The sequence below is a fragment of the Dendrobates tinctorius genome, unplaced genomic scaffold, assembly GCF_039654945.1.
Source record: "Dendrobates tinctorius isolate UK_male_01 unplaced genomic scaffold, ASM3965494v1 ptg000156l, whole genome shotgun sequence".
Taxonomy (NCBI): Eukaryota; Metazoa; Chordata; class Amphibia; order Anura; family Dendrobatidae; genus Dendrobates; species Dendrobates tinctorius.
In genome coordinates this window covers 9916203-9943332 of record NW_027361823.1, presented here as the reverse complement: position 1 = coordinate 9943332, position 27130 = coordinate 9916203, and the positions used below count along the sequence as shown (strand labels likewise).

Here is a 27130-nt window from a genome sequence, read left to right as displayed (position 1 = left end):
ATATACTCATACATAGGAGCAGTATTATAGTAGCTATAATCTTATACATAGGGAGCAGTATTATAGTAGTATTATAGTAGTTATATTCTTGTACAAAGGGAGCAGTATTATAGTAGTTATATTCTTGTACATAAGGGGCAGTATTATAGTAGTTATATACTCGTACATAGGGGGCAGTATTATAGTAGTTATATACTCATACATAGGAACAGTATTATAGTAGTTATATTCTTGTACATAGGAGCAGTATTATAGTAGCTATATTCTTGTATATAGGAGCAGTTTTATAGTAGTTATATTCTTGTAAATACGAGCAGTATTATGGTCGTTATATTCTAGTATTGGCAACAATGCTAAAAGATATGTTTGGTGTAAAGGCAACACAGTTCATCACCCTGAAGACACCATCCCCACTGTCAAACATGGTGGTGGCAGCACCATTGTTTGCGCCTGCTTTTCTTCAACAGGGACAGGGAAGATGGTTAAAATTGATAAGATGGATGGAGCCAAATACAGGACCATTCTTGAAGAAAACTTGTTAGAGTCTGCAAAAGACCTGAGACTCGTACGGAGATTTGTCTTCCAACAAGACAATGATCCCAAACATAAAGTAAAATCTATAATGGAATGGTTCACAAATAAACGTATCCATGTGTTAGAATGGCCAAGTCAAAGCCCAGACATGAATCCAATCGAGAATCTGTGGAAAGAGCTGAAAACTGCTGTTCACAAACGATCTCCATCAAACCTCACTGAGCTCGAGCTGTTTGCTAAGGAAGAAAGGGCAAGAATTTCAGTCTCTCGATGTACAAAACTGATAGAGACATACCCCAAGTGACTTGCAGCTGTAATCACAGCAAAAGGTGGCACACAACAAAGTATTAAGTTACAGGGGCCGAATAATATTACACGCCCCACTTTTCAGTTTTTGAATTTCCACAAAAATTTAAAATAACCAATAAATTTTGTTCAACTTCACAATTGTGTCCCACTTGCTGATTCTTCATCAAAAATTGACATTTGGTATCTTTATGCTTGAAGGATGATATGTGGGAAAAGGTTGAAAAGTTCAAGGGGGCCGAATACTTTCGCAAGGCACTGTATATTATTGTACATAGGGGCAGTATTATAGTAATTGTATTCTTGTACATAGGAGCAGTATTATAGAGTCGAGGGAGGGCTAAATTAACCCTTCACGGTTGATCCAGTGATTTCCAAATTAATCCACAGGGCGTTGCTAGCAACTGGGAATGACCACACGGAGACGGGGGTCTCTGTACGGGAGGATCAGGACAGATCACTAGTCCCATTTATTTTAGTAAAAAAAGAAAAGAGAAGCCAGCGTTGCCAAGGTCTGAACGCATAACATAAAGTGCATTTGCACATAACATCTAACTGTATTCAAAATGAGATATTTAGCAAAAAAATTGATCAATTCAATTGAGCCACCCCGCCGCGCCAAGGCAATCTCATGTGGGGGGTCCTACTCTACGTTTTTAATAAACACTGTGCCATTACGGCCTCCTAGATACATTAAAAGCAAGACCACTTTAAATGCAATCCGTACCTGAGCATTTCTGGATCGCTCCCATGATGCCAGAAAAGGCAAGTGCGGATGAAGGCCAACCAGGTCTGAATACAGACGTGTCAGGTTTAGCCTCCACACATTGCCTGACCAGCAAGCATAGATGAAGGGCAATGCAGGTTCAGATACAGGTGCACAATTTAATAAAGCTTGGGGCAGGGTGGGGCTGCTGTGTATGTGTGCACAGCAGCCTAGATCCATCACAGTGAACACAGAAAAAATGGCGAACACAACCCAGCGCGCACGGCAACAGTGGTGGTCAGCCACATACCAATGTACAAAAAAAGAAAAGAGAAGCCAGCGTTGCCAAGGTCTGAACGCATAACATAAAGTGCATTTGCACATAACATCTAACTGTATTCAAAATGAGATATTTAGCAAAAAAATTGATCAATTCAATTGAGCCACCCCGCCGCGCCAAGGAAATCTCATGTGGGGGGTCCTACTCTACGTTTTTAATAAACACTGTGCCATTACGGCCTCCTAGATACATTAAAATATAAATATCTCATTTTGAATACAGTTAGATGTTATGTGCAAATGCACTTTATGTTATGCGTTCTGACCTTGGCAACGCTGGCTTCTCTTTTCTTTTTTTGTACATTGGTATGTGGCTGACCACCACTGTTGCCGTGCGCGCTGGGTTGTGTTCGCCATTTTTTCTGTGTTCACTGTGATGGATCTAGGCTGCTGTGCACACATACACAGCAGCCCCACCCTGCCCCAAGCTTTATTTAATTGTGCACCTGTGTCTGAACCTGCATTGCCCTTCATCTATGCTTGCTGGTCAGGCAATGTGTGGAGGCTAAAACCTGACACGTCTGTATTCAGACCTGGTTGGCCTTCATCCGCACTTGCCTTTTCTGGCATCATGGGAGCGATCCAGAAATGCTCAGGTACGGATTGCATTTAAAGTGGTCTTGCTTTTAATGTATCTAGGAGGCCGTAATGGCACAGTGTTTATTAAAAACGTAGAGTAGGACCCCCCACATGAGATTGCCTTGGCGCGGCGGGGTGGCTCAATTGAATTGATCAATTTTTTTGCTAAATATCTCATTTTGAATACAGTTAGATGTTATGTGCAAATGCACTTTATGTTATGCGTTCTGACCTTGGCAACGCTGGCTTCTCTTTTCTTTTTTTGTCCATTTATTTTAGTCACTTCTTTTATAATATTTCGCTTAATTATGCAAAGTTCTCAACTACCAATAGAATCGTCGTGACACACTTTATAAGCCAATAGCATTGCAAAAAAATCGGAATATGTCCCTAGTTACATGACGTAGAAAATAGAACAATAGCACATTCTTCAGAGTCTCATATCTTATACCTTGCTCAAGCTGGAACAGTCTAGTTTCATAACAGCTGCGAACTTTCACCTAATTACAAAATTTATCTTAAAGCAACAAAAATGGAGAAACGAAATCTTCACAGAAATGGAGAAATGAAACTTCAGCTCTGATTTTAGTTTTAACCCTTTACAATAGTAGTTATATTCTTGTACATAGGAGCAGTATTATAGTAGTTATATTCTTGTACATAGAGGCAGTATTATAGTAGTTATATTCTTGTATATAAGGAGCAGTATTATAGTAGTTATATTGTTGTATATAAGGAACAGTATTATAGTAGTTATATTGTTGTACATAGGGGCAGTATTATAGTAGCTACATTATTGTACACAGGTGCAGTATTATAGTAGTTATATTATTGTACATAGGAGCAGTATTATAGTAGTTATATTCTTGTACATAGGAGCAATATTATAGTAGTTATATTCTTGTACATAGGAGCAGTATTATTGTAGTTATATTATTGTACATAGGGGAAGTATTGTAGTAGTTATATAGTAGTTACATTCTTGTATATAGGAGCAGTATTATACTAGTTATATTCTTGTACATAGGAGCAGTATTATAGTAGTTATTTTCTTGTACATAGGGGCAGTATTATAGTAGTTATATTCTTGTATATAAGGAGCAGTATTATAGTAATTATATTCTTGTAAATAAGGAGCAGTATTATAGTAATTATATTCTTGTAAATAAGGAGCAGTATTATAGTAGCTATATTCTTGTACATAGGGGCAGCATTATAATAGTTATATTCTTGTACATAGCGGCAATATTATAGTAGTTATATTCTTGTACATAGGAGCAGTATTATAGTAGTTATATTATTGTACATAGGAGCAGTATTATAGTAATTATATTCTTGTACATAGGAGCAGTATTATAGTAGTTATATTCTTGTACATAGGAGCAGTATTATTGTAGTTATATTATTGTACATAGGGGCAGTATTGTAGTAGTTATATAGTAGTTATATTCTTGTATATAGGAGCAGTTTTATAGTAGTTATATTTTTGTACATAGGAGCAGTATTATAGTAGTTATATTCTTGTAGATAGGGGGCAGTATTATAGTAGTTATATTCTTGTAGATAGGGGGCAGTATTATAGTAGTTATATTCTTGTACATAGGAGCAGTATTATTGTAGTTATATTATTGTACATAGGGGCAGTATTGTAGTAGTTATATACTAGTTACATTCTTGTATATAGGAGCAGTATTATCGTAGTTATATTCTTGTATATAAGGAGCAGTATTATAGTAATTATATTCTTGTAAATAAGGAGCAGTATTATAGTAGCTATATTCTTGTACATAGGGGCAGCATTATAGTAGTTATATTCTTGTACATAGCGGCAGTATTATAGTAGTTATATTCTTGTACATAGGGGCAGTATAATAGTAGTTATATTCTTGTACATAGGAGCAGTATTATAGTAGTTATTTTCTTGTACATAGGGTCAGTATTGTAGTAGTTATATAGTAGTTATATTCTTGTATATAGGAGCAGTATTATAGTAGTTATATTTTTGTACATAGGAGCAGTATTATAGTAGTTATATTCTTGTACATAGGGGCAGTATTGTAGTAGTTATATAGTAGTTATATTCTTGTATATAGGAGCAGTATTATAGTAGTTATATTTTTGTACATAGGAGCAGTATTATAGTAGTTATATTCTTGTAGATAGGGGGCAGTATTATAGTAGTTATATTCTTGTATATAGGAGGAGTATTATAGTAGCTATATTATTGTACATAGAGGCAGTATTATAGTAGCTATATTCTTGTACATAGGAGCAGTATTATAGTAGTTATATTCTTGTACATAGAGGCAGTATTATAGTAGTTATATTCTTGCACATAGGGGCAGTATTATAGTATATTCTTGTACATAGGAGCAGTATTATAGTAGTTATATTCTTGTACATAGGAGCAGTATTATAGTAGTTATATTCTTGTACATAGGGGCAATATTGTAGTACTTATATAGTAGTTACATTCTTGTACATAGGAGCAGTATTATAGTAGTTATTTTCTTGGAGATAGGGGGCAGTATTATAGTAGTTATATCTAATATATAAAGCTCAAAGTGTGTATGTATGTGTGTATGTATGTGTGTATGTCCGGGATAGGCATCCGCACCGTCGCAGCTACAGCCACAAAATTTGGCACAGTCACACGTCTGGACCCCGAGAGCGTCCTAAGCTATGTTGTGAGGCGAAATTTTAACCCCGCGCGTTCCAATTCACCAAACAATTTTGCCCCTATCAACATACTGGGGAAAAAAGTGTGTACGTGTCAAGCCCAGCCCCTCATTGTGATGTCATAATGCCCCTATTTGCATACTGGGGAAGCAGTGAGTGCGTATCAAGTCCCGCCCCTCAATATGATGTCACAACGGTTGCCATGGCGACGCTGCTGTCATCATAGGTCGTAAGCCCCGCCGCTGCTCATTATGATGTCATAATGGTTGACTACGGGATGGAGGATGTGTGATGGGTATATGGGCACTGGACTATGGGATGGAGGATATGTATGACGGGTATATGGGCACGGGACTATGGGATGGCGGATATGTATATGGGCACGGGACTATGGGATGGAGGATGTGTGATGGGTATATGGGCACTTGACTATGGGATGGAGGATATGTTTGACGGGTATATGGGCACGGGACTATGGGATGGCGGATATGTATATGGGCACGGGACTATGGGATGGAGGATGTGTGATGGGTATATGGGCATTGGACTATGGGATGGAGGATATGTATGACGGGTATATGGGAACGGGTCTATGAGATGGCAGATATGTATGATGGGTATATGGGCACGGGACTCTGGGATGGAGGATATGTATGATGGGTATATGGGCATGGGACTATGAGATGAAGGATGTGTGATGGGTATATGGGCACTCGACTATGGGATGGCGAATATGTATGATGGGTATATGGGCATGGGACTATGGGATGGAGAATATGTATGATGGGTATATGGGCAAGGGACTATGGGATGGAAAATATGTATGATGGGTATATGGGCATGGGACTATGGGATGGAGGATGTGTGATGGGTATATGGGCACTGGACTATGGGATGGAGGATATGTATGATGGGTATATGGGCACGGGCCTATGGGATGGCGGATATGTATGATGGGTATATGGGCACTCGACTATGGGATGGCGAATATGTATGATGGGTGTATGGGCATGGGACTATGGGATGGAGGATGTGTGATGGATATATGGGCATGGGACTATGGGATGGAGGATGTGTGATGGGTATATGGGCATGGGACTATGGGATGGAGGATAAGTATAATTTGCTACAACTAACCACAGTTAGTTACTATGCCCGGGCAGCGCCGTGCTCTTCAGCTAGTTCTTGTATATAGGAGGAGTATTATAGTAGTTATATTATTGTACATAGCGGCAGTATTATAGTAGTTATATTCTTGTACATAGCAGTATTATAGTAGTTATATTCTTGTACTTAGAGGCAGTATTATAGTAGTTATATTCTTGTACATAGGAGCAGTATTATAGTAGTTATATTCTTGTACATAGGAGCAGTATTATAGCAGTTATATTCTTGTAAATAGGAGCAGTATTATAGTAGTTATATTCTTGTATATAGGAGCAGTATTATAGTAGTTATATTCTTGTACATAGGAGCAGTATTATAGTAGTTATATTCTTGTACATGGGGCACTATTGTAGTAGTTATATAGTAGTTACATTCTTGTATATAGGAGCAGTATTATAGTAGTTATATTCTTGTACATAGGAGCAGTATTATAGTAGTTATATTCTTGTACATAGGCGCAGTATTATAGTAGTTATATTCTTGTATATAGGAGCAGTATTATAGTAGTTATATTCTTGTACATAGGGGCAGTACTATAGTAGTTATATTCTTGTACATAGGAGCAGTATTATAGTAGTTATATTCTTGTATATAGGAGCAGTATTATAGTAGCTTTATTCTTGTACATAGGAGCAGTATTATAGTAGTTATATTCTTGTACATAGGAGCAGTATTATAGTAGTTATATTCTTGTATATAGGAGCAGTATTATAGTAGTTATATTCTTGTACATAGCAGCAGTATTATAGTAGTTATATTCTTGTACATAGGAGCAGTATTATAGTAGTTATATTTTTGTATATAGGAGCAGTATTATAGTAGTTATATTCTTGTATATAGGAGCAGTATTATAGTAGTTATATTCTTGTACATAGGGGCAGTACTATAGTAGTTATTTTGTTGTACATAGGGGCAGTATTATAGTAGTTATATTCTTGTACAAAGGGGCAGTATTATAGTAGTTATATTCTTGTACATAGGAGCAGTATTATAGTAGTTATATTCTTGTACATAGGAGCAGTATTATAGTAGTTATATTCAGGGCTGTGGAGTCGGAGTCGTGGAGTCGGAGTCGGAGTTAGTTTTGGTTGGAGTCGGAAGAAATGTACCGACTCCGACTCCAGCTTTAAAAAAAATGTATTAATATTTCATAATTGAACTTTCATATGAATTTTATAAATGTTACTCAAATATATATGTTCTATCAAACTATGAACAACAGTGATAAGCAGTTCTGCTGGAGATAGAGACATTTCTCACTTCTTGTGTGTCACTGTTCTCCACTGCCCTTATCTAATCTTATACTTGGTTAACCTCATGCTGCCCCAACCCCCCTACTTACAATGTATGAAACTAAAAGTGAAAATGTGTTGCAAATTCTTAGTAGTAAAGCTCCTCCTCTAGACTAGATCATACTAGGTGTGCGTCTTCCAAGCATCTCACAGCTGCCTGCTACTCAGAAGAGGAAGACGGTAAGAAGTATTATCCTTTCAACAAACTTTGCATCAGTTAACTGTGAGTACATGAGGAATAATAACAGTATTACTGACCACTATATCAGTTGTACGACCTGGCAATAATTTTGTACAATTGTTTTTAGGAAAAACAATTGTCATTTAGATTGTGAATGCAGAATTAAAAACCTGAGAATATCAAAGAAGCATCACATTAAATCAGCTGTATTTGAACATTTCACCATCACTCAAGATAGAAAACATTATGTCTGTCAGTGTATGACAAATGATCCAGATGAAAACAAATGCTGTGAAGCCAAGATGAGTGCATATTCAGGCAAAGATAAAAATGCTCCTACCAGAGCTTCTAATCTAAAGAGACATTTACAGCGCTTTCATCCAGAAGTACTGAAAGCAGTGGATGAGAAAGACTGCATCCAAACCAATGAACCAGTGCCCAGCTCTTCCAGCCAAACAAAGGAGCAGAGAACTTTGCAGCCATCAGTTGCAAGATATTTTGTCAGTGACAAAGTTACTGTGACAATGACAGTAGATACATTTAAAAAACAGATCATAGAGCTTGTTGTAAAGGATAGTGTGCCTATTTCATTATTTTTCACGACCAGCTTTTATGTGTCTGAATGGGGAAATGGCCCGCAAGCTTGGTGTTTCTCTGGAGAGAGAGAGTATTAGAAAATTAGTAATCGAAGAAGCTTTTAAACAAAAGGAAGAACTTAAAAAAACTCTCAAGGGACGCTTTCTGTTTCTTAAAATGGATGCCTGCACACGTCACAGAGTAAACTATTTTGCCATCAATGTCCGATTTGTTTGTGACAAAAATGAAATAGTTACCAAGACATTGGCAGTAAAAGACACCAAAGCTCATCACACCAGTGAGTTTCTCCAGGTCTTGGTGGAAAAGGTTCTGCAAGACTATGAACTTAAAAAAGAGCAAGTTCTTTCTGTCGTAACTGACAATGCTTCAAATATGATAAGTACTATTAAGCTAATGAATGAGAGTAATGATGGTGACCAGCAGCTAGAAGAACATTCTGGGTCCACAGACACAGAAATGTTTGAAATAGAGGAACACAGTATTGTAACTGAGGAGCAAACTGAAGTTGCTTCAGATGAACAGCAACATGATAGTTTAGATGATCTTGTTGAAACTGTGTCAATATGTTCTTTCATTCATCACATGCGCTGTGTTGTGCATACACTACAGCTGGCTATAAGAGACAGTCTGCAAGAAGGACATGCTGCTGCACTGATTGGCAAGGTGAGAAAATTGGCTACTGTTGCCAGAACCCCTAAAGTTGACTCAATTTTGAAGAGACGTGCTGGAAAAGGGGCAATTATTGATCAAGCCACACAATGGGGCAGTACTTACTTAATGATTCAGCGCTTGGTTGAAATGAAAACCTTTCTTGTAGACATGACTAACCCTCAACTGACGCTAAATGAAAGTCAGTGGAATCAGGTGACTGAGCTGGAAAAATTGCTAGAGCACCCATTTACAGTGACTAAAAAATTACAAGCAGAGGACTTAACTCCAGGTATTTTCTTAAAGGAGTGGAAGAACCTGATGTTTCGCCTGTCACAAAGAGGAGGGTTAATTGCAAGTGGCATTGCTACATCAATGAAATGGAGAGAGGAGCTACTATTACAAAATAACATTCTTTTGGCAGCTGTTTATGTAGACCCAATGCATCGGATTCTTCTAGATGATCAACAGCTAAGTAAAGGAAAAGAAGCTCTGTTTGAAATAGCAGTAAGGATGAAAGGGTTGCAGAACAGTCAGGAGGAACAAGAAGAATTTGGTCGTCCTGCCACATCTTCACCCTCATCATCAACTGATGAAGAATTTAATTTCTAAAAATATTTGGATCACAAGGACCGTGCAAAGCGTTCTCGCATAGAAGAAGAGTCATCCCCATCAAGGAACACAGCCAGTACATTTCAGCAGAATTTTTCATGTGCACTAAAAGAAATTGAGAAATTTGACCGTTCATCAAAAATAACAGTGCAACAAGCGAATCCTCTGTATCCTGACATTGTCAGAGATGTTGCCCGAGTGGTTACTGCTTTGCCACCAACACAAGTTAGTGTAGAGAGGTTGTTCTCTGCTCTCAAAATAATTAGATCAGATTTGAGGGCATCCATGAAGGAGGATCTGACAGAGGCAATACTTTTTCTGAGGACAAATTTATAGATTTCTTCTTATTAACTGCATAAAAGTGTTTATTGCATATTTACTTACAGTTTATAAAAGTTTATAAAAGTTATTTGCTATATTCTAATTGTATTCTAATAAATGTAGTTTTTGCTCTAAGTGGTCTGATTACTTATATGATGGTGAGAAACTGAATAAGCACGATGTTTAATATTTTACAACAGTAAATTTGTTGTTATGAATTGGCCATTTATGAAGGAGTTGGAGTCGGAGCCGGAGTCGGAGTCGGATAAAATCCAGGAGTCAGAGTCGCAACTGTGGCTTACCGACTCCACAGCCCTGGTTATATTCTTGCATATAGGAGCAGTATTATAGTAGTTATAGTTTTGTACATAGGAGCAGTATTATAGTAGTTATATTCTTGTACATGGGGCAGTATTGTAGTAGTTATATAGTAGTTACATTTTTGTATATAGGAGCAGTATTATAGTAGTTATATTCTTGTATATAGGAGCAGCATTATAGTAGTTATATTCTTGTACATAGGGGCAGTATTATAGTAGTTATATTCTTGTACATAGGAGCAGTATTATAGTAGTTATATTTTTGTATATAGGAGCAGTATTATAGTAGTTATATTCTTGTATATAGGAGCAGTATTATAGTAGTTATATTCTTGTGAATAAGGAGCAGTATTATAGTAGCTATATTCTTGTACATAGGGGCAGTATTATAGTAGTTATATTCTTGTACATAGGGGCAGTATTATAGTAGTTATATTCTTGTACATAGGGGCAGTATTATAGTAGTTATATTCTTGTATATAGGAGCAGTATTATAGTAGTTATATTCTTGTACATAGGAGCAGTATTATAGTAGCTATTTTCTTGTAGATAGGGGGCAGTATTATAGTAGTTATATTCTTGTATATAGGAGGAGTATTATAGTAGTTATATTATTGTACACAGCGGCAGTATTATAGTAGTTATATTCTTGTACATAGGGGCCGTATTATAGTAGTTATATTCTTGTACATAGGAGCAGTATTATAGTAGTTATATTCTTGTACATAGAGGCAGTATTATAGTAGTTATATTCTTGTACATAGGAGCAGTATTATAGTTGTTACATTCTTGTACATAGCAGCAGTATTATAGTAGTTATATTCTTGTATATAGGGGGCAGTATTATAGTAGTTATATTCTTGTACATAGGGGGCAGTATTACAGTAGTTATATTCTTGTACATAGGAGCAGTATTATAGTAGTTATATTCTTGTACATAGGGGGCAGTATTATAGTAGTTATATTCTTTTACAGAGGGGCAGTATTATAGTAGTTACATACTTGTACATAGGAACAGTATTATAGTAGCTATATTCTTGTACATAGGAACAGTATTATAGTAGTTATATTCTTGTATATAGGGGCACTATTACTATGTGCACACGTAGCGGAACTCTCGCGGAAATTACCGCGAGAATTCCGCATTCCATTCCGCGGGAAATCCGCATTTAAATTCCCACGATTTTCCAGCGCAAAAACTAGCGTTTTGCAAGCGTTTTTAGCTTGCAGAATGCTAGCGTTTTCCAAGCGATCTGTAGCATCGCTTGGAGAACTGATTGACTTTTTACTATTGAGGCTGCCTATGCGGCGTCAGTAGTAAAAGATAGGATGTAAAAAATAATTAAAAAAATATTGTTATTCTTACCTTCCAGCGTCCCGCGCAGCCTTCCCGCCTCTCTCCACGCTCCCGGTGCCAGTAATCCTTTGGGCGAATGACCGCGAGACGTAGCACTCCCGCAAGATCGCGACCTCATCGTGGTCATTCTCACAAAGGATTACTGGGACCGGGAGGCGCCGCGGGAAGGCTGCGCGGGACGCCGGAATGTAAGAATAACAATATTTTTATTTTAACCCCTTAATCCCACATATGACGTACTATCCCGTCCATGTGCCCTGGGACTTAATTCCCAGGGACGGGATAGTACGTCATAGCGATCAGCGGCGCTCAGCGGCAATTATCACAGCGCTCAGCGGCGATTATCACAGCTGACACCCGGCACAATCCGACACGATAACCCCTTGTACACCGCGATCAAACACGATCGCGGTGTACCGGGGGTTAAAGGGAAGCACCGGTAGGGAGGGTGCTACCTCCGTGCTTCCCTGAGCCCCCCACGGCAGCGCAATGTGCAGAGCTGCTGCGGGGGGCTCCTTCCCGGCAGGCCCCCAAATCCAAGATGGCGACGGGGGCGCTTCTGCAAAGCGCAGGCATGAGGAAGCCTGCTGCACTGCCTGTGACAGATCGCTGATCTGTCACAATGATCTGTGATCAGCGATCTGTCACAGGACAGTGATGTCCCACCTGGGACAATATAATAAAGTTAAAAAAAAGTGTAAAAATAATTTAAAAAAAAAAAAAAAATCGCTAAATAAATTAGTAAAAAAAAAAAAATATTCCCCAATAAATTCATTTTTTGAAAATAAAAAAAAACAAAACAATAAAGTACACATATTTGGTATCACCGCGTCCGTAGCGACCCGCCCTATAAAACTGTCCCATTAGTTAACCCCTTTAGCGAACCCCTTAAAAAATAAAAATAAAAAACGAAGCAAAAAATAATGATTTATCATACCACCGAACAAAAAGTGCAATAACGCGCGATCAAAAAGACGCATATAAATATCCATGGTACCGCTGAAAACGTCATCTTGTCCCGCAAAAAACGAGCTGCCATACAGCGTCATCTGCAAAAAAAATAAAAAAGTTATAGCTCGCAGAATAAAGCGATGCAAAAATAATTATTTTTTATATAAAATAGTTTTCATTGCATAAAACCGACAAAACATAAAAAAACGACATATATGAGGTATCGCTGTAACCGTACCGACCCGAAGAATAAAACCGCTTTATCAATTTTACCGCACGCGGAACGGTGTAAACGCACCCCCCAAAAGAAATTCATGAAACGCTGATTTTTGTTCATTCTGCGTCCTAAAAATCGGAATAAAAAGTGATAAAAAAATGTCACGTGCCCGAAAATGGTACCAATAAAAACGTCAACTCGTTCCGCAAAGTCTAAGACATCACATGACTCGGTGGGTCAAAATACGGAAAAATTATAGCTCTCAATATGTGGTGATGCAAAAACTATTTTTACAATAAAAAGCGTCTTTTAGCGTGTGACAGCTGCCAAGCATAAAAACCGCCATAAATAGTAAATCAAACCCCCGTTATCACCCGCTTAGTTAGGGAAAAATAATAAAACTAAAAGAAAATGTATTTATGTCCATTTTCCCATTAGGGTTAGGGCTAGGGTTAGGGGTGTGTTGGGGTTAGGGTTGGAGTTAGAATTGGGGGGTTTCCACTGTTTGGGCACATCAGGGGCTCTCCAAATGCAACATGGCGTCTGATCTCAATTCCAGCCAATTCTGCGTTGAAAAAGTCAAATGGTGCTCCTTCCCTTCCAAGCTCTGCCATGCGCCCAAACAGTGTTTTACCACCATATATAGGGTATCAGCATACTCAGGACAAATTGCAAAACAACTTTTGGGGTCCAATTTCTCCTGTTACTCTTAGGAAAATAAAAAATTGGGGCAAAAATATAATTTTTGTGGACAAAATGATTTTTTTATTTTCACGCCCAGGCGTTATAAACTTCTTTTAAGCACTTGGGGGTTCAAAGTGCTCACCACATATCTAGATAAGTTCCGTGGGGGGTCTAGTTTCCAAAATGGGGTCACTTGTGGGGGGTTTCAATAGTTTAGGTACATCAGGGGCTCTCCAAACACACATGACACCCGCAGACCAATCCATCAAAGTCTGCATTCCAAAACGTCACTACTTCCCTTCCGAGCACCGACGTGTGCCCATACAGTATTTTTCTCCCACATATGAGGTATCAGCGTACTCATGACAAATTGGACAACAACTTTTGGGGTCCAATTTCTCCTGTTACCCTTGGGAAAATAAAAAAATTGGAGACTAGTTGATCATGTTTGTGGAAAAAATACGATATTTTTATTTTCACGCCCGGTCATTATAAACTTTTGTGAAGCACTGGGGGGTTCAAAGTGCTCACCACACATCTAGATAAGTTCCTTAGGGGGTCTAGTTTCCAAAATGGGGTCACTTGTGGAGGGTTTCCACTGTTTAGGTACATTAGGGGCTCTCCAAAGGCAACATGACACCTCCAGACCATTCCATCAAAGTCTGCATTCCAAAACGTCACTACTTCCCTTCCGAGCCCCGACGTGTGCCCATACAGTAGTTTTCTCCCACATATGGGGTGTCAGCGTACTCAGGACAAATTGGACAACAACTTTTGGGGTCCAATTTCTCCTGTTACCCTTGGGAAAATAAAAAAAATGGGGACTAAAAGATGATGTTTGTTGAAAAAATACAATATTTTAATTTTCACGCCCGGTCGTTATAAACTTCTGTGAAGCACTCGGGGGTTCAAAGTGCTCACCACACATCTAGATAAGTTCCTTGGGGGGTCTAGTTTCCAAAATGGTGTCATTTATGTGGGGTTTCTACTGTTTTGGTACATGAGGGGCTTTCCAAACGCGACATGGTGTCCGATCTCAATTCTAGCCAAAAACGTCAAATGGCGCTGCTTCCCTTCTGAGCTCTGCCATGCGCCCAAATAGTGGTTTACCCCCACATGTGGGGTATCAGCGCACTCAGGACAAATTGCACAATAACTTTTAGGGTCCTGTTACCCTTGGAAAAATAAGAATTGAGGGTGAAAAGATCATTTTTGTGGAAAAAATATGATTTTTTAATTGTACGGCTGTATGTTATAAACTTCTGTGAAGCCCTTGGGGGTTCAAAGTTCTCACCACACATCTAGATACGTTCCTTGGGGGGTCTACTTTCCAAAATGGGGTCACTTGTGGGGGGTTTCCACTGTTTAGGTACATCAGGGGCTCTCCAAACGTGACATGGCGTCCGATCTGAATTCCAGCCAATTTTGCATTGAAAAAGGCAAACGGTGCTCCTTCCCTTCTGAGGTCTGCCATGCGCCGAAACAGTGGTTCCCCCCCACATATCAGGTATCAACGTACTCAGGACAAATTGCACAATAACTTTTGCAGTCCAATTTCTCCTTTTACCCTTGGTTACATAAAAAAAATTGAACCTGAAGTATTTTTTTTGTGAAAAAAGTTAAATGTTCATTTTTTTTTCAAATATTCAAAAAATTCCTGTGAAGCACCTAAAGGGTTAATAAACTTCTTGAATGTGGTTTTGAGCATCTTTAGGGGTGCAGTTTTTAGAATGGTGTCACTTTTGGGTATTTTCTATCATATAGACCCGTCAAAGTGGCTTCAAATGTGATGTGGTCGGTAAAAATAAAATGGTGTTGCAAAAATGAGAAATCGTTGGTCAATTTTTAACCCTTATAAGTCCCTAACAAAAAAAATTTTTGGTTCCAAAATTGTGCTGATGTAAAGTAAACATGTGAGAAATGTTATTTATTAAGTTTTTTGTGTGCCGTATCTCTGTGATTTAAGGGCATAAAAATTCAAATTTGGAAAATTGTGAAATTTTCAAAATTTTCGCCAAATTTCCGTTTTTTTCACAAATAAACGCAAGTTATATGAATGAAATTTTACCACTAACATGAAGTACAATATGTCTCGAGAAAGCAATGTCAGAATCACTGGGATCCATGGAAGCGTTTCAGAGTTATTACCTCATAAAGGGACAGTGGTCAGAATTGTAAAAATTGTCCCGGTCACGAACGTGCAAACCACCCTTGGGGCTTAAGGGGTTAATTCTATTTTTTACAGGGATATGAGGGATATGGTACCCAGTGCCCGGAGGACAGTCTCCTCTCCTCTGGACCGTGGGTACCATCCGCACATGTTTTGCTTACTTTCTGCATGGTGGGCACAGCCACATGCAGGAAGTAAGCGAAACAATGCATTCCTATCACCGCGATTCCGCTAATTAATGAGCATGCTGCGTTTTTTACAGCGAAGCGATTCCGCCGCGGAGAAAACCGCAGCATTAGCACAGCATTGCGGAATCCCATAGGATTGCAAGTGATGCCTATTTTTCGCGGCAAAATTGCGCGTTTAAAACCGCCGCGAAAAAAACCGCTACGTGTGAACGCAGCCTTAGGCTGTGTGCCTACGTTGCGTTTTTTAAGCGTTTACGCAGCACTTTTTGACAAGCGTTTCTGCTGTGGAAACGCTTAAGAAAAGCATCCAATGTAATTACAATGGAAAACGCGTATGTTGTGCTAATGGTGCGGTTTTTTTCGCTGCGGAAACGCTAAGTGGAAAAAAACACAGCATGTTCATTAATTTTGCGGAAACACACGCGTTTCTGCATACATTCAATCGTATTGCAAAAACGCTTAGAAAAACGCATGCTAAAACGCTTAACAAAAGCGTCAAAAACACTTACAAAAGCGCTTCATAAAACGCATGCGTTTTCCCGGGAAGAGGGTGTACGCTTCCGCTCATCAAAAACGCTACGTGGGCACATAGCCTAACAGTAGTTCTATTCTTGTATATAGGGGCAGTATTATGGGAGGTATATCCTTTCACATTGCAGTACTGTAGTGCTATAGAATAATATAACATTGCCTTCTTGTAGGACTTGTTTCACTATAGTCTTTGTTCCTTCTATCAGAACTCTGCTTTCAGTAGCTTTATATCTGTCAGTTAGGGAAGGAGACCCCAAAAAATGATTTACCAATTATTACAAATGACAGAGGCCCAGATTAAAAATGGATCCTGTACAAGTGTGAACAGCCTCTGACTGAGGGAAGCTTCCAGGGTCAGATGAAGAATTACCAATATGAAAATCTTGTAATTATAAATATGAAATTAAACGTCTATTAAACACAGCAGATATTTGACAAGTAGATAACACAGGCTCCGGACTGCAGGGGTGTAGTCAGATAATAGTTGGGCCCAAGATCAACTATTTTATACACAGCTTCGACCCTCCAGACTCCATCACTCAAACTAGAAAAACAACTTCTAATTGCAGAAGAGTTCAGGCCTCCATACAAGTTGCACTAATGTTGTGGATATCGGGACTTGGAAAAATGTCTATTCTGCATGAGGGCCCCCAAAAGATGATGTTCTTGGGGTTGAGCTGGTGTTCAGCGTAATATGTATTGAAAAGAATAATACAGCAGGGCTAGTGTCCAGTATAATATGATGGGGGAGAATAGTACAGCAGGGCTAGTGTCCAGTATAATATGATAAGGGAGAATAGTACAGCAGGGCTAGTGTCCAGTATAATATGATAGGGGAGAATAGTACAGCAGGGCTAGTGTTCAGTATAATATGATAGGGGAGAATAGTACAGCAGGGCTAGTGTCCAGTATAATATGATAGGGGAGAATAGTACAGCAGGGCTAGTGTCCAGTATAATATGATAGGGGAGAATAGTACAGCAGGGCTAGTGTTCAGTATAATATGGAGAGAAGAGAATAGTACAGCAGTGCTAGTGTTCAGTATAATATGATAGGGGAGAATAGTACAGCAGGGCTAGTGTTCAGTATAATATGGAGAGAAGAGAATAGTACAGCAGTGCTAGTGTTCAGTATAATATGATAGGGGAGAATAGTACAGCAGGGCTAGTGTCCAGTATAATATGGAGAGAAGAGAATAGTACAGCAGGGCTAGTGTCCAGTATAATATGATAGGGGAGAATAGTACAGCAGGGCTAGTGTTCAGTATAATATGGAGAGAAGAGAATAGTACAGCAGGGCTAGTGTCCAGTATAATATGATAGGGGAGAATAGTACAGCAGGGCTAGTGTTCAGTATAATATGGAGAGAAGAGAATAGTACAGCAGTGCTAGTGTTCAGTATAATATGATAGGGGAGAATAGTACAGCAGGGCTAGTGTCCAGTATAATATGATAGGGGAGAATAGTACAGCAGGGCTAGTGTCCAGTATAATATGATAGGGGAGAATAGTACAGCAGGGCTAGTGTCCAGTATAATATGATAAGGGAGAATAGAACAGCAGGGCTAGTGTTCAGTATAATATGGATAGGGGAGAATAGTACAGCAGGGCAAGTGTTCAGTATAATATGGATACAGAAGAATAGTACAGCAGGGCTAGTGTTCAGTATAATATGGAGAGAGGAGAATAGTACAGCAGTGCTAGTGTTCAGTATAATATGGATAGGGGAGAATAGTACAGCAGGGCTAGTGTTCAGTATAATACGGATAGGGGAGAATAGTACAGCAGGGAAAGTGTTCAGTATAATATGGAGAGAGGAGAATAGTACAGCAGGGCTAGTGTCCAGTATAATATGATAGGGGAGAATAGTACAGCAGGGCAAGTGTTCAGAATAATATGGATATAGAAGAATAGTACAGCAGGGCTAGTGTTTAGTATAATATGGAGAGAAGAGAATAGTACAGCAGGGCAAGTGTTCAGTATAATATGATAGGGGAGAATAATACAGCAGGGCTAGTGTCCAGTATAATATGATAGGGGAGAATAGTACAGCAGGGCTAGTGTCCAGTATAATATGATAGGGGAGAATAGTACAGCAGGGCTAGTGTCCAGTATAATATGATAGGGGAGAATAGTACAGCAGGGCTAGTGTCCAGTATAATATGATAGGGGAGAATAGTACAGCAGGGCAAGTGTTCAGTATAATATGGATAGGGGAGAATAGTACAGCAGGGCAAGTGTTCAGTATAATATGGATACAGAAGAATAGTACAGCAGGGCTAGTGTTCAGTATAATATGGATAGGGGAGAATAGTACAGCAGGGCTAGTGTTCAGTATAATACGGATAGGGGAGAATAGTACAGCAGGGAAAGTGTTCAGTATAATATGGAGAGAGGAGAATAGTACAGCAGTGCTAGTGTTCAGTATAATATGGATAGGGGAGAATAGTACAGCAGGGCTAGTGTTCAGTATAATACGGATAGGGGAGAATAGTACAGCAGGGAAAGTGTTCTGTATAATATGGAGAGAGGAGAATAGTACAGCAGGGCTAGTGTTTAGTATAATATGGAGAGAAGAGAATAGTACAGCAGGGCAAGTGTTCAGTATAATATGATAGGGGAGAATAATACAGCAGGGCTAGTGTCCAGTATAATATGATAGGGGAGAATAGTACAGCAGGGCTAGTGTCCAGTATAATATGATAGGGGAGAATAGTACAGCAGGGCTAGTGTCCAGTATAATATGATAGGGGAGAATAGTACAGCAGGGCTAGTGTCCAGTATAATATGATAGGGGAGAATAGTACAGCAGGGCAAGTGTTCAGTATAATATGGATACAGAAGAATAGTACAGCAGGGCTAGTGTTCAGTATAATATGGAGAGAGGAGAATAGTACAGCAGGGCTAGTGTTCAGTATAATATGGATGGGGAGACTAGTACAGCAGGGCTAGTGTTCAGTATAATACGGATAGGGGAGAATAGTACAGCAGGGCAAGTGTTCAGTATAATATGGAGAGAGGAGAATAGTACAGCAGGGCTAGTGTTCAGTATAATATGGATAGGGGAGAATAGTACAGCAGGGCTAGTGTTCAGTATAATATGGATAGGGGAGAATAGTACAGCAGGGCTAGTGTTCAGTATAATACGGATAGGGGAGAATAGTACAGCAGGGCAAGTGTTCAGTATAATATGGATATAGGAGAATAGTACAGCAGGGCTAGTGTTCAGTATAATATGGATACAGAATAGTAAAACAGGGCTAGTGTTCAGTATAATATGCATAGGGGAGAATAGTACAACAGGGCTAGTGTTCAGTATAATATGGATAGAGAATAGTACAGCAGGGCTAGTGTTCAGTATAATATGGATAGGGGAGAATAGTACAGCAGGGCTAGTGTTCAGTATAATATGGATAGGGGAGAATAGTACAGCAGGGCAAGTGTTCAGTATAATATGGATAGGGGAGAATAGTACAGCAGGGCTATTGTTCAGTATAATATGGATAGGGGAGAATAGTACAGCAGGGCTAGTGTTCAGTATAATATGGATAGGGGAGAATAGTACAGCACAGGTAGCAGTCAGTTTACTATGCACAGGGAATAACTTATTTTCTTAGTAATATCTCGGTTCATTGTAAGACATCAAACCTTTCTGCCTCGGCATACAATGCAGCTGAACACTGGGTAAGGCCTGTTTCACACATCAGTTCTTTTGGTCAGTCGAAATCCGCCAAAATGGCGGAAAACGGATCCGCCACCGTACGGACATCAACGCTTGCCACCGGACCGTTTTTTGACGGATCCGGCGAAGGAAGAAATTTAAAGGAACCGCTGTCTGGGGAGGAGAGAGAGATCCGCCAATAATGCAACTCAATGGGAAAAAAAACAGATCCGCCAAGCAAAATGGCAAATCCGTTTTTTTTGCAAACAAACGGATGTGTGAAACAGGCCAAATAAAGGTGATAATAAATGTAATGGTTTTCCTCTCCCTGGTGTGAGACATGGGGCAGGATACCCAGTACATAACTCCTCTAAGGACATCCTCCCCTGGCGCGGGCACCCAGTGGAAAGAAAACAAGAGATAAAGAGGAAAGTTCTAGAACCAGCAAACACAGAAACAATTACAGAAACCTCCTGTGCCTGGAGAAATGCCCACCGGCGGGCACCGTGCCAGACCTCACCCTGTGCTGGTATATTAGGTAAAACCCATGAAAGAAGACCTAAGTCAAGAGCAGGCGGGCACTGTGCAGAATATGGCAGGCAATCTATATGTCAGGCTCTGGCCGTCACTGGATATGGAGGACTCATGACAGACATTGTACAAAGAGGCCAGTGAGGTGGACAATGTATATATTGGACATTAGGCAGCGTATATTGTTGGCATGAGGCGGGCAGGATCACTACGCTGTGGGCATGAGGCGGGCAGTGTCACTAAGCTGTGGGCATGAGGCAGGCACTATCACTAAGCTGTGGGCATGAGGCGGGCAGTATCACTACGCTGTGGGCATGAGGCGGGCAGTATCACTACGCTGTGGGCATGAGGCAGGCACTATCACTAAGCTGTGGGCATGAGGCAGGCAGTATCACTAAGCTGTGGACATGAGGTGGGTAGTAGCACTGCGCTGTGAGCATGAGGTGGGCAGTATCACTACGCTGTGGGCATGGGGCGGGCAGTATCACTAAGCTGTGGGCATGAGGCGGGTAGTATCACTGCGCTGTGGGCATGAGGTGGGCAGTATCACTACGCTGTGGGCATGGGGCGGGCAGTATCACTAAGCTGTGGACATGAGGCGGGTAGTATCACTGCGCTGTGGGCATGAGGTGGGCAGTATCACTACGTTGTGGACATGAGGCTGGCTGGATCACTACTCTGTGGGCATGGGGCGGGCAGTATCACCAAGCTGTGGACATGAGGCGGGCAGGATCACTACGCTGTGGGCATGAGGCGGACAGTTTCACTGTAAGCTGTGGGCATGAGGGCAGTATCACTACGATGTGGGCATGGGGAAGGCAGTATCACTAAGCTGTGGACATGAGACGGGCAGTACCACTACGCTGTGGGCATGAGGCGGGCAGTATCACTACGCTGTGGGCATGGGGCGGGCAGTATCACTACGCTGTGGGCATGAGGCGGGCAGGATCACTACGCTGTGGGCATGGGGCGGGCAGGATCACTACGCTGTGGGCATTAGGTGGGCAGTATCACTACGCTGTGGGCATGGGGCGTGCAGTATCACTACGCTGTGGGCAAGGGGTGGGCAGTATCACTACGCTATGGGCATGGGGCGGGCAGTATCACTATGCTGTGGGCATGAGGCGAGCAGGATCACTAAGCTGTGGCACAGTGGGCTCACATACATTTGGGGCACAGGCCGTTCTGTACATTACACACATTCAGATTGTAGAATATCACGGTGGGAACGTCCTCTCTTACCGACGGGGAGGTGGATCTCCTCCTGCTGATTGGCCAGCTCATCGTAGTAGTGAAGGTCAAATTTACGTTCGGCTTTCCAGTCACTGATCAACTCTTTCTTCAAGCAAAACAGGACGCTAAAGTGACTTTTGCTGCAGACCACCCAGATCGGATACTTAGGGGTCTTCAGATAGGAGCCGATCTGGAGGAGAAATAAATAGTGGAAGCAGTTCACGCACAGCCATTATATATTTAGTGCCTATATAGAAATAACACACTACTTCTCACAGCTGAGGGGTTGTTACAGTTGTATCCAGTCTACACAATCCTCTGTGAGTCATCAGCAGAACTAGTCTGTCTCTGGGGCAAAAACAATGATAGAGAACAAAGACTTTGATGTAATAAGTGAATATTTTATTTTAATCCGGCAAGAACAGGTCCAATGTTTCGACCAATAACAATCTTTATCAAGGAACTCTGTATTGTAGAGAAGCCGGGCATCAGGTGAACGAGGCCGGGCACCAGGTGGAGGAGCCCGGGCACCAGGTGGAGGAGGCCGGGCATCAGGTGGAGGAGGCCGGGCATCAGGTGGACGAGGCCGGGCACCAGGTGGACGAGCCCGGGCATCAGGTGGAGGAGCCAGGAATCAGGTGGAGGATCTGGGCATCGGCGAGAGGAGCCGGGCATCAGGTGGAGGAGCCGGGCATCAGGTGGAGGAGCCAGGCATCAGGTGGAGGAGCCAGGAATCAGGTGGAGGATCTGGGCATCGGCGAGAGGAGCCGGGCATCAGGTGGAGGAGCCGGGCATCAGGTGGAGGAGCCAGGCATCAGGTGGAGGAGCCAGGCATCAGGTGGAGGAGCCAGGCATCAGGTGGAGGAGCCGGGCATCAGGTGGAGGAGGACGGGCATCAGGTGGAGGAGGACGGGCACCAGGTGGAGGAGCTGGGCACCAGGTGGAGGAGCTGGGCACCAGGTGGAGGAGCCGGGTATCAGGTGGAGGAGACGGGCATCAGGTGGAGGAGGCTGTGACCTTTGCTCTCTATCATCATTTTGGTGCTGAGGTTTTTTGCCTACATGAAGTCAGGACTGCGGTCCGTTCTTCAAGCTCGTACACTTCAGGAGCAGTAGTGCCGGTTTTTCCTCCAGAATCTCTCTGGGGCTGATGCGCTGTTACAATGTTTCAGTCTGAAGTCCAGGATGTGCAGCTCTAGATTGTATACACTAGATAGAACTGTAACGCACAGTCAGCTGTGAGAAGTAATCAACCAAGTTCACTGTTGCAAGTAGACAACGTTCCGTTCACTGACAGCAATCAGAAAAAGAATAGAAAGTCAATGTAAAGCATCGGCACAAGACGTCCTCTGCATCGAGATCCAGTGAGGGAGGAAGGAAGGGGAAGTGAAAGAAGAAAAGGAAAAGAAGGAATGGAAGAAAGGAAGGAATGAAGGGGAAGTGAAAGAAGAAAGGGAAAAGACAGGAAGAAAGGAAGGAATGAAAGGGAAGGGAAAGAAGGGAATGAATGAACGAAGGTGATTGGAAAAAAGTAAGGAAGGAAGGAAAGGAAAAAGGAGAAGGAAGGGAAGTGAAGAAAGAGAAAGAATTGGGGTATGTGCACACGTTGCGGATTCTGCTGCGGATACGCAGCGTTTTTTGCCCTGCGGATCCGCAGCAGATTTTGCGGCGTTGTACAGTACCTTTAATATCAATGGAAATAAAAAACACTGCACACGCTGTGGATTTTTCCGCGTGGATTGCTGCGGTTTTAAATCCGCAGCATGTCGCTTCTTTGTGCGGAATCCGCAGCGGTTTGACACCTGCTCCATGACCAGGTGTCAAAACGCAGGGGAAAACCGCAGGCTACTCCGCAGGTAAAATGCAGGTCTTTTGACCTGCGGATTTAGCCAAATCCGCGCGGAAAAATCTGCAGCACAATCCGGATTCAGGGGTAAATTCGGCTTCTTTCTTTATTTTATAGGTGTAGCTTCCTGCTGGTAATTTTTAAAGCAGTTCTAACACGGCATATAGTGATTGTTCAGAATAGAGAAAAAAATCTATTGCTTTCTTCCAAAAAACAGCTGTGCACGGTTGTCATATTGCAGCTCAGAGGCATCCACTCCAACAGCACAGAGCTGCAATACCAGACACGACCTGGGTCAAATGTGGAGCTGTTCTTGGACGAAAGCAGCCATGTGTTTCTTATCCTGGACAGTTTTACCTGAATCTGGTAAATAGTGCTGGACTTCCCTGTAGGTTTGATTTTTGGGATGTCTAACTATCCCATACAGTCATTCCTGGCTGTCAGACGTCATCACACTCCCTGTATGACATTACTCCTATGGACAGTTCTCTCCCCTCCGCCATCAGCTCCCAGGGTCTCCAGGTAAGTAAAAATTCCAGAGCCGGAGAATGAACCAAATTCCATCAAGAAATGAGGTGTCAGTTTTGGGTGGAATTTCCATCTCTGAAGCCAAAATTAATCAAGGGAGAAATTCAGGTCCATCCTTGGAAGCAGCCCTGGTCAGTAATCAGCTCAGATTACACCGGCTCTTATGAAACACGACGAGACTCAAGAAGCCACATCTAAGGTGTTCACACGTCACAGACATTTCGCCTTTTTTCGACGGTAATTGTGTCGCTGATCAAAAGAGAAAAATGCTTGTTCACCGGCCAACTGGACTGTTTCAGGTGTCTCTGAGCTGGTGGTTTGGAGCCGAGAGGCTATGATGTCTCCCATACACAGCACATACACAGACATGAGGGATTCCTGCTCTCCTGTCTCTATGTCTATGTTGCACATTTTCACAAGCAGCAGTAACAAGAAGCAACATCAGCCATACTGAGCAATGTAGATGTGATTCCAGGTCTGGAGTGAGACAAAATACTATTAGAAACCAGCAGTATGGATGATATTACAAAGCAGTACTGCACAGTAGGGTTGTGAATCCAATACTAGGGGGAGAGAAAACACTGGAAAGCTGCAGTATGGAGGATATTATACAGCATTACTGACCAGTGTAGATGAGAATCCAATTCTCAACTAAGCTACAGCACTTACTATAAAGCATTAGCATGGTTAACATTATGCAACAATATCAAGCTGTGTAGCTGTGAATCACATACAGGGGCGAGATAAATAACTATAAGGAAGCAGCAATATGGATGACATTATATAACACTAATAAACAGTGTTTATGTGAGCCCAGCGCTGGACTGAGGTGAACAGTAACTACAAAGCTGCTTTGACATGTAGGACATTATACAGCATTACTGAGAAGTGTAACTGTGAATCCAGCACTCGAGTGAGATAAAACACTTACTAGAAAGCAGCAGGTTATGCCACTCACTGTCCTCCCCTCCCCCTATAGACTGCAATCTTATGCCTCAGTGAGTTGGTAGTCCATCTGGTCTTGATCAAGAATCCAAGTGGATGGTTAGTGAAGACAGGGGAGAAGTGGCTTATAAGTGGATAAATAAGCATATTTCTCTCATGTGGTATATTAAAAAAGAATTTAGATTCACTTGTGCTATTTATTTGTGCATAGTTTGCTGAAATGACAGTGAACAGATAATTCAGTCACTTGGCCCCTTTACAGTCTGCATAATGTCAGCAGCAGATCTGCTCTTTACATGGGAAGTGTGGTGCTGACCACAGTGGTTTTAGGACCATCATAAGCAATACGATCAGCTGGCGAATGAGAGTTTTGGATGACGGCTGATGGTTAGAATATTTACATGGGCCAATCACTGGGAAAGCATCATCATATAAGAACTAATTTGACTGAATATTGGCTTGTGTAAATCTGTTGTAGGCAGTGAGGATACACCTATAATGCATACAGTGAGCATAAACCTATAACGCATGCAGTGAGGGTAGACCTACCTCGCATGCTGTGAGGCTAGACCTACAACGCATGCGAGTGAGGGTAGACCTAAAATACATGCAGTGAGGGTAGACCTACAAGGCATGCAGTGAGGATACACCTATAATGCATACAGTGAGCATAGACCTACAACGCATGCAGTGAGGGTAGACCTACAAGGCATGCAGTGAGGGTAGACCTAAAAGGCATGCAGGGAGGGTAGACCTAAAAGGCAAGCAGTGAGGCTAGACCTAAAACACATGCAGTGAGGGTAGACCTACAATGCATGCAGTGAGGGTTGACCTAAAACACATGCAGTGAGGGTAGACCTACAAGGCATGCAGTGAGGATACACCTCTAATGCATACAGTGAGCATAGACCTACAATGCATGCAGTGAGGGTAGACCTAAAACACATGCTGTGAGGGTACACCTACAAGGCATGCAGTGAGGGTAGACCTACAAGGCATGCAGTGAGGGTATACCTACAAGGCATGCAGTGAGGGTATACCTACAAGGCATGCAGTGAGGGTAGACCTACAACGCATGCAATGAGGGTAGACCTAAAACACATGCAGTGAGGGTAGACCTACAAGGCATGCATTGAGGGTAGACCTACAATGCATGCAGTGAGGGTAGACCTACAACACATGATGTGAGGGTAGACCTACAAGGCATGCAGCGAGGGTAGACCTACAACGCATGCAGTGAGGGTAAACCTACAACTCATGCAGTGAGTGTAGACCTACAATGCATGCAGTGAGTGTAGACCTACAATGCATGCAGTGAGTGTAGACCTACAACGCATGCAATGAGGGTAGACCTAAAACACATGCAGTGAGTGTAGACCTAAAACACATGCAGTGAGGGTAGACCTAAAATGCATGCAGTGAGGGTAGACCTACAACACATGATGTGAGGGTAGACCTACAAGGCATGCAGCGAGGGTAGACCTACAACGCATGCAGTGAGGGTAAACCTACAAGGCATGCAGTGAGGGTAGACCTACAACTCATGCAGTGAGGGTAGACCTACAATGCATGCAGTGAGGGCAGACCTACAACACATGCAATGAGAGTACACCTACAACGCATGCAATGAGAGTACACCTACAAGATATGCAGTGAGGTGAGGGTAGACCTACAACGCATGCAGTGAGTGTAGACCTAAAAGGCATACAGTGAGCGTAGACCTACAACGCATGCAGTGAGGGTGGACCTACAACGCATGCAATGAGAGTACATCTACAACACATGCAGTGAGGGTAGACCTACAACGCATGCAGTGAGGGTAGACCTAAAACACATGCAGTGAGGGTAGACCTACAAGGCATGCAGTGAGGATACACCTATAATGCATACAGTGAGCATAGACCTACAATGCATGCAGTGAGGGTAGACCTAAAACACATGCTGTGAGGGTAGACCTACAAGGCATGCAGTGAGTGTAGACCTACAAGGCATGCAGTGAGGGTAGACCTA

At 41.7% G+C, this 27130-nt stretch overlaps 1 protein-coding gene across 7 annotated transcripts in view; it reads right to left on the bottom strand.

The window, feature by feature from the left end:
• Nucleotides 1-27130, bottom strand: part of LOC141051319 (probable ubiquitin carboxyl-terminal hydrolase MINDY-4) — a 270086-nt gene that overhangs the window by 203142 nt on the left and 39814 nt on the right. For all 7 annotated transcript variants that reach the window (XR_012220625.1, XM_073548220.1, XM_073548221.1 and 4 more), the window contains one exon: nt 21812-21992. Coding sequence is in view for 6 of the 7 variants with exons in the window: in XM_073548220.1 (XP_073404321.1) it covers nt 21812-21992 (181 nt within the window). In the remaining variant the exon portion in view is untranslated. The remainder of the gene's footprint in view (nt 1-21811; nt 21993-27130) is intronic.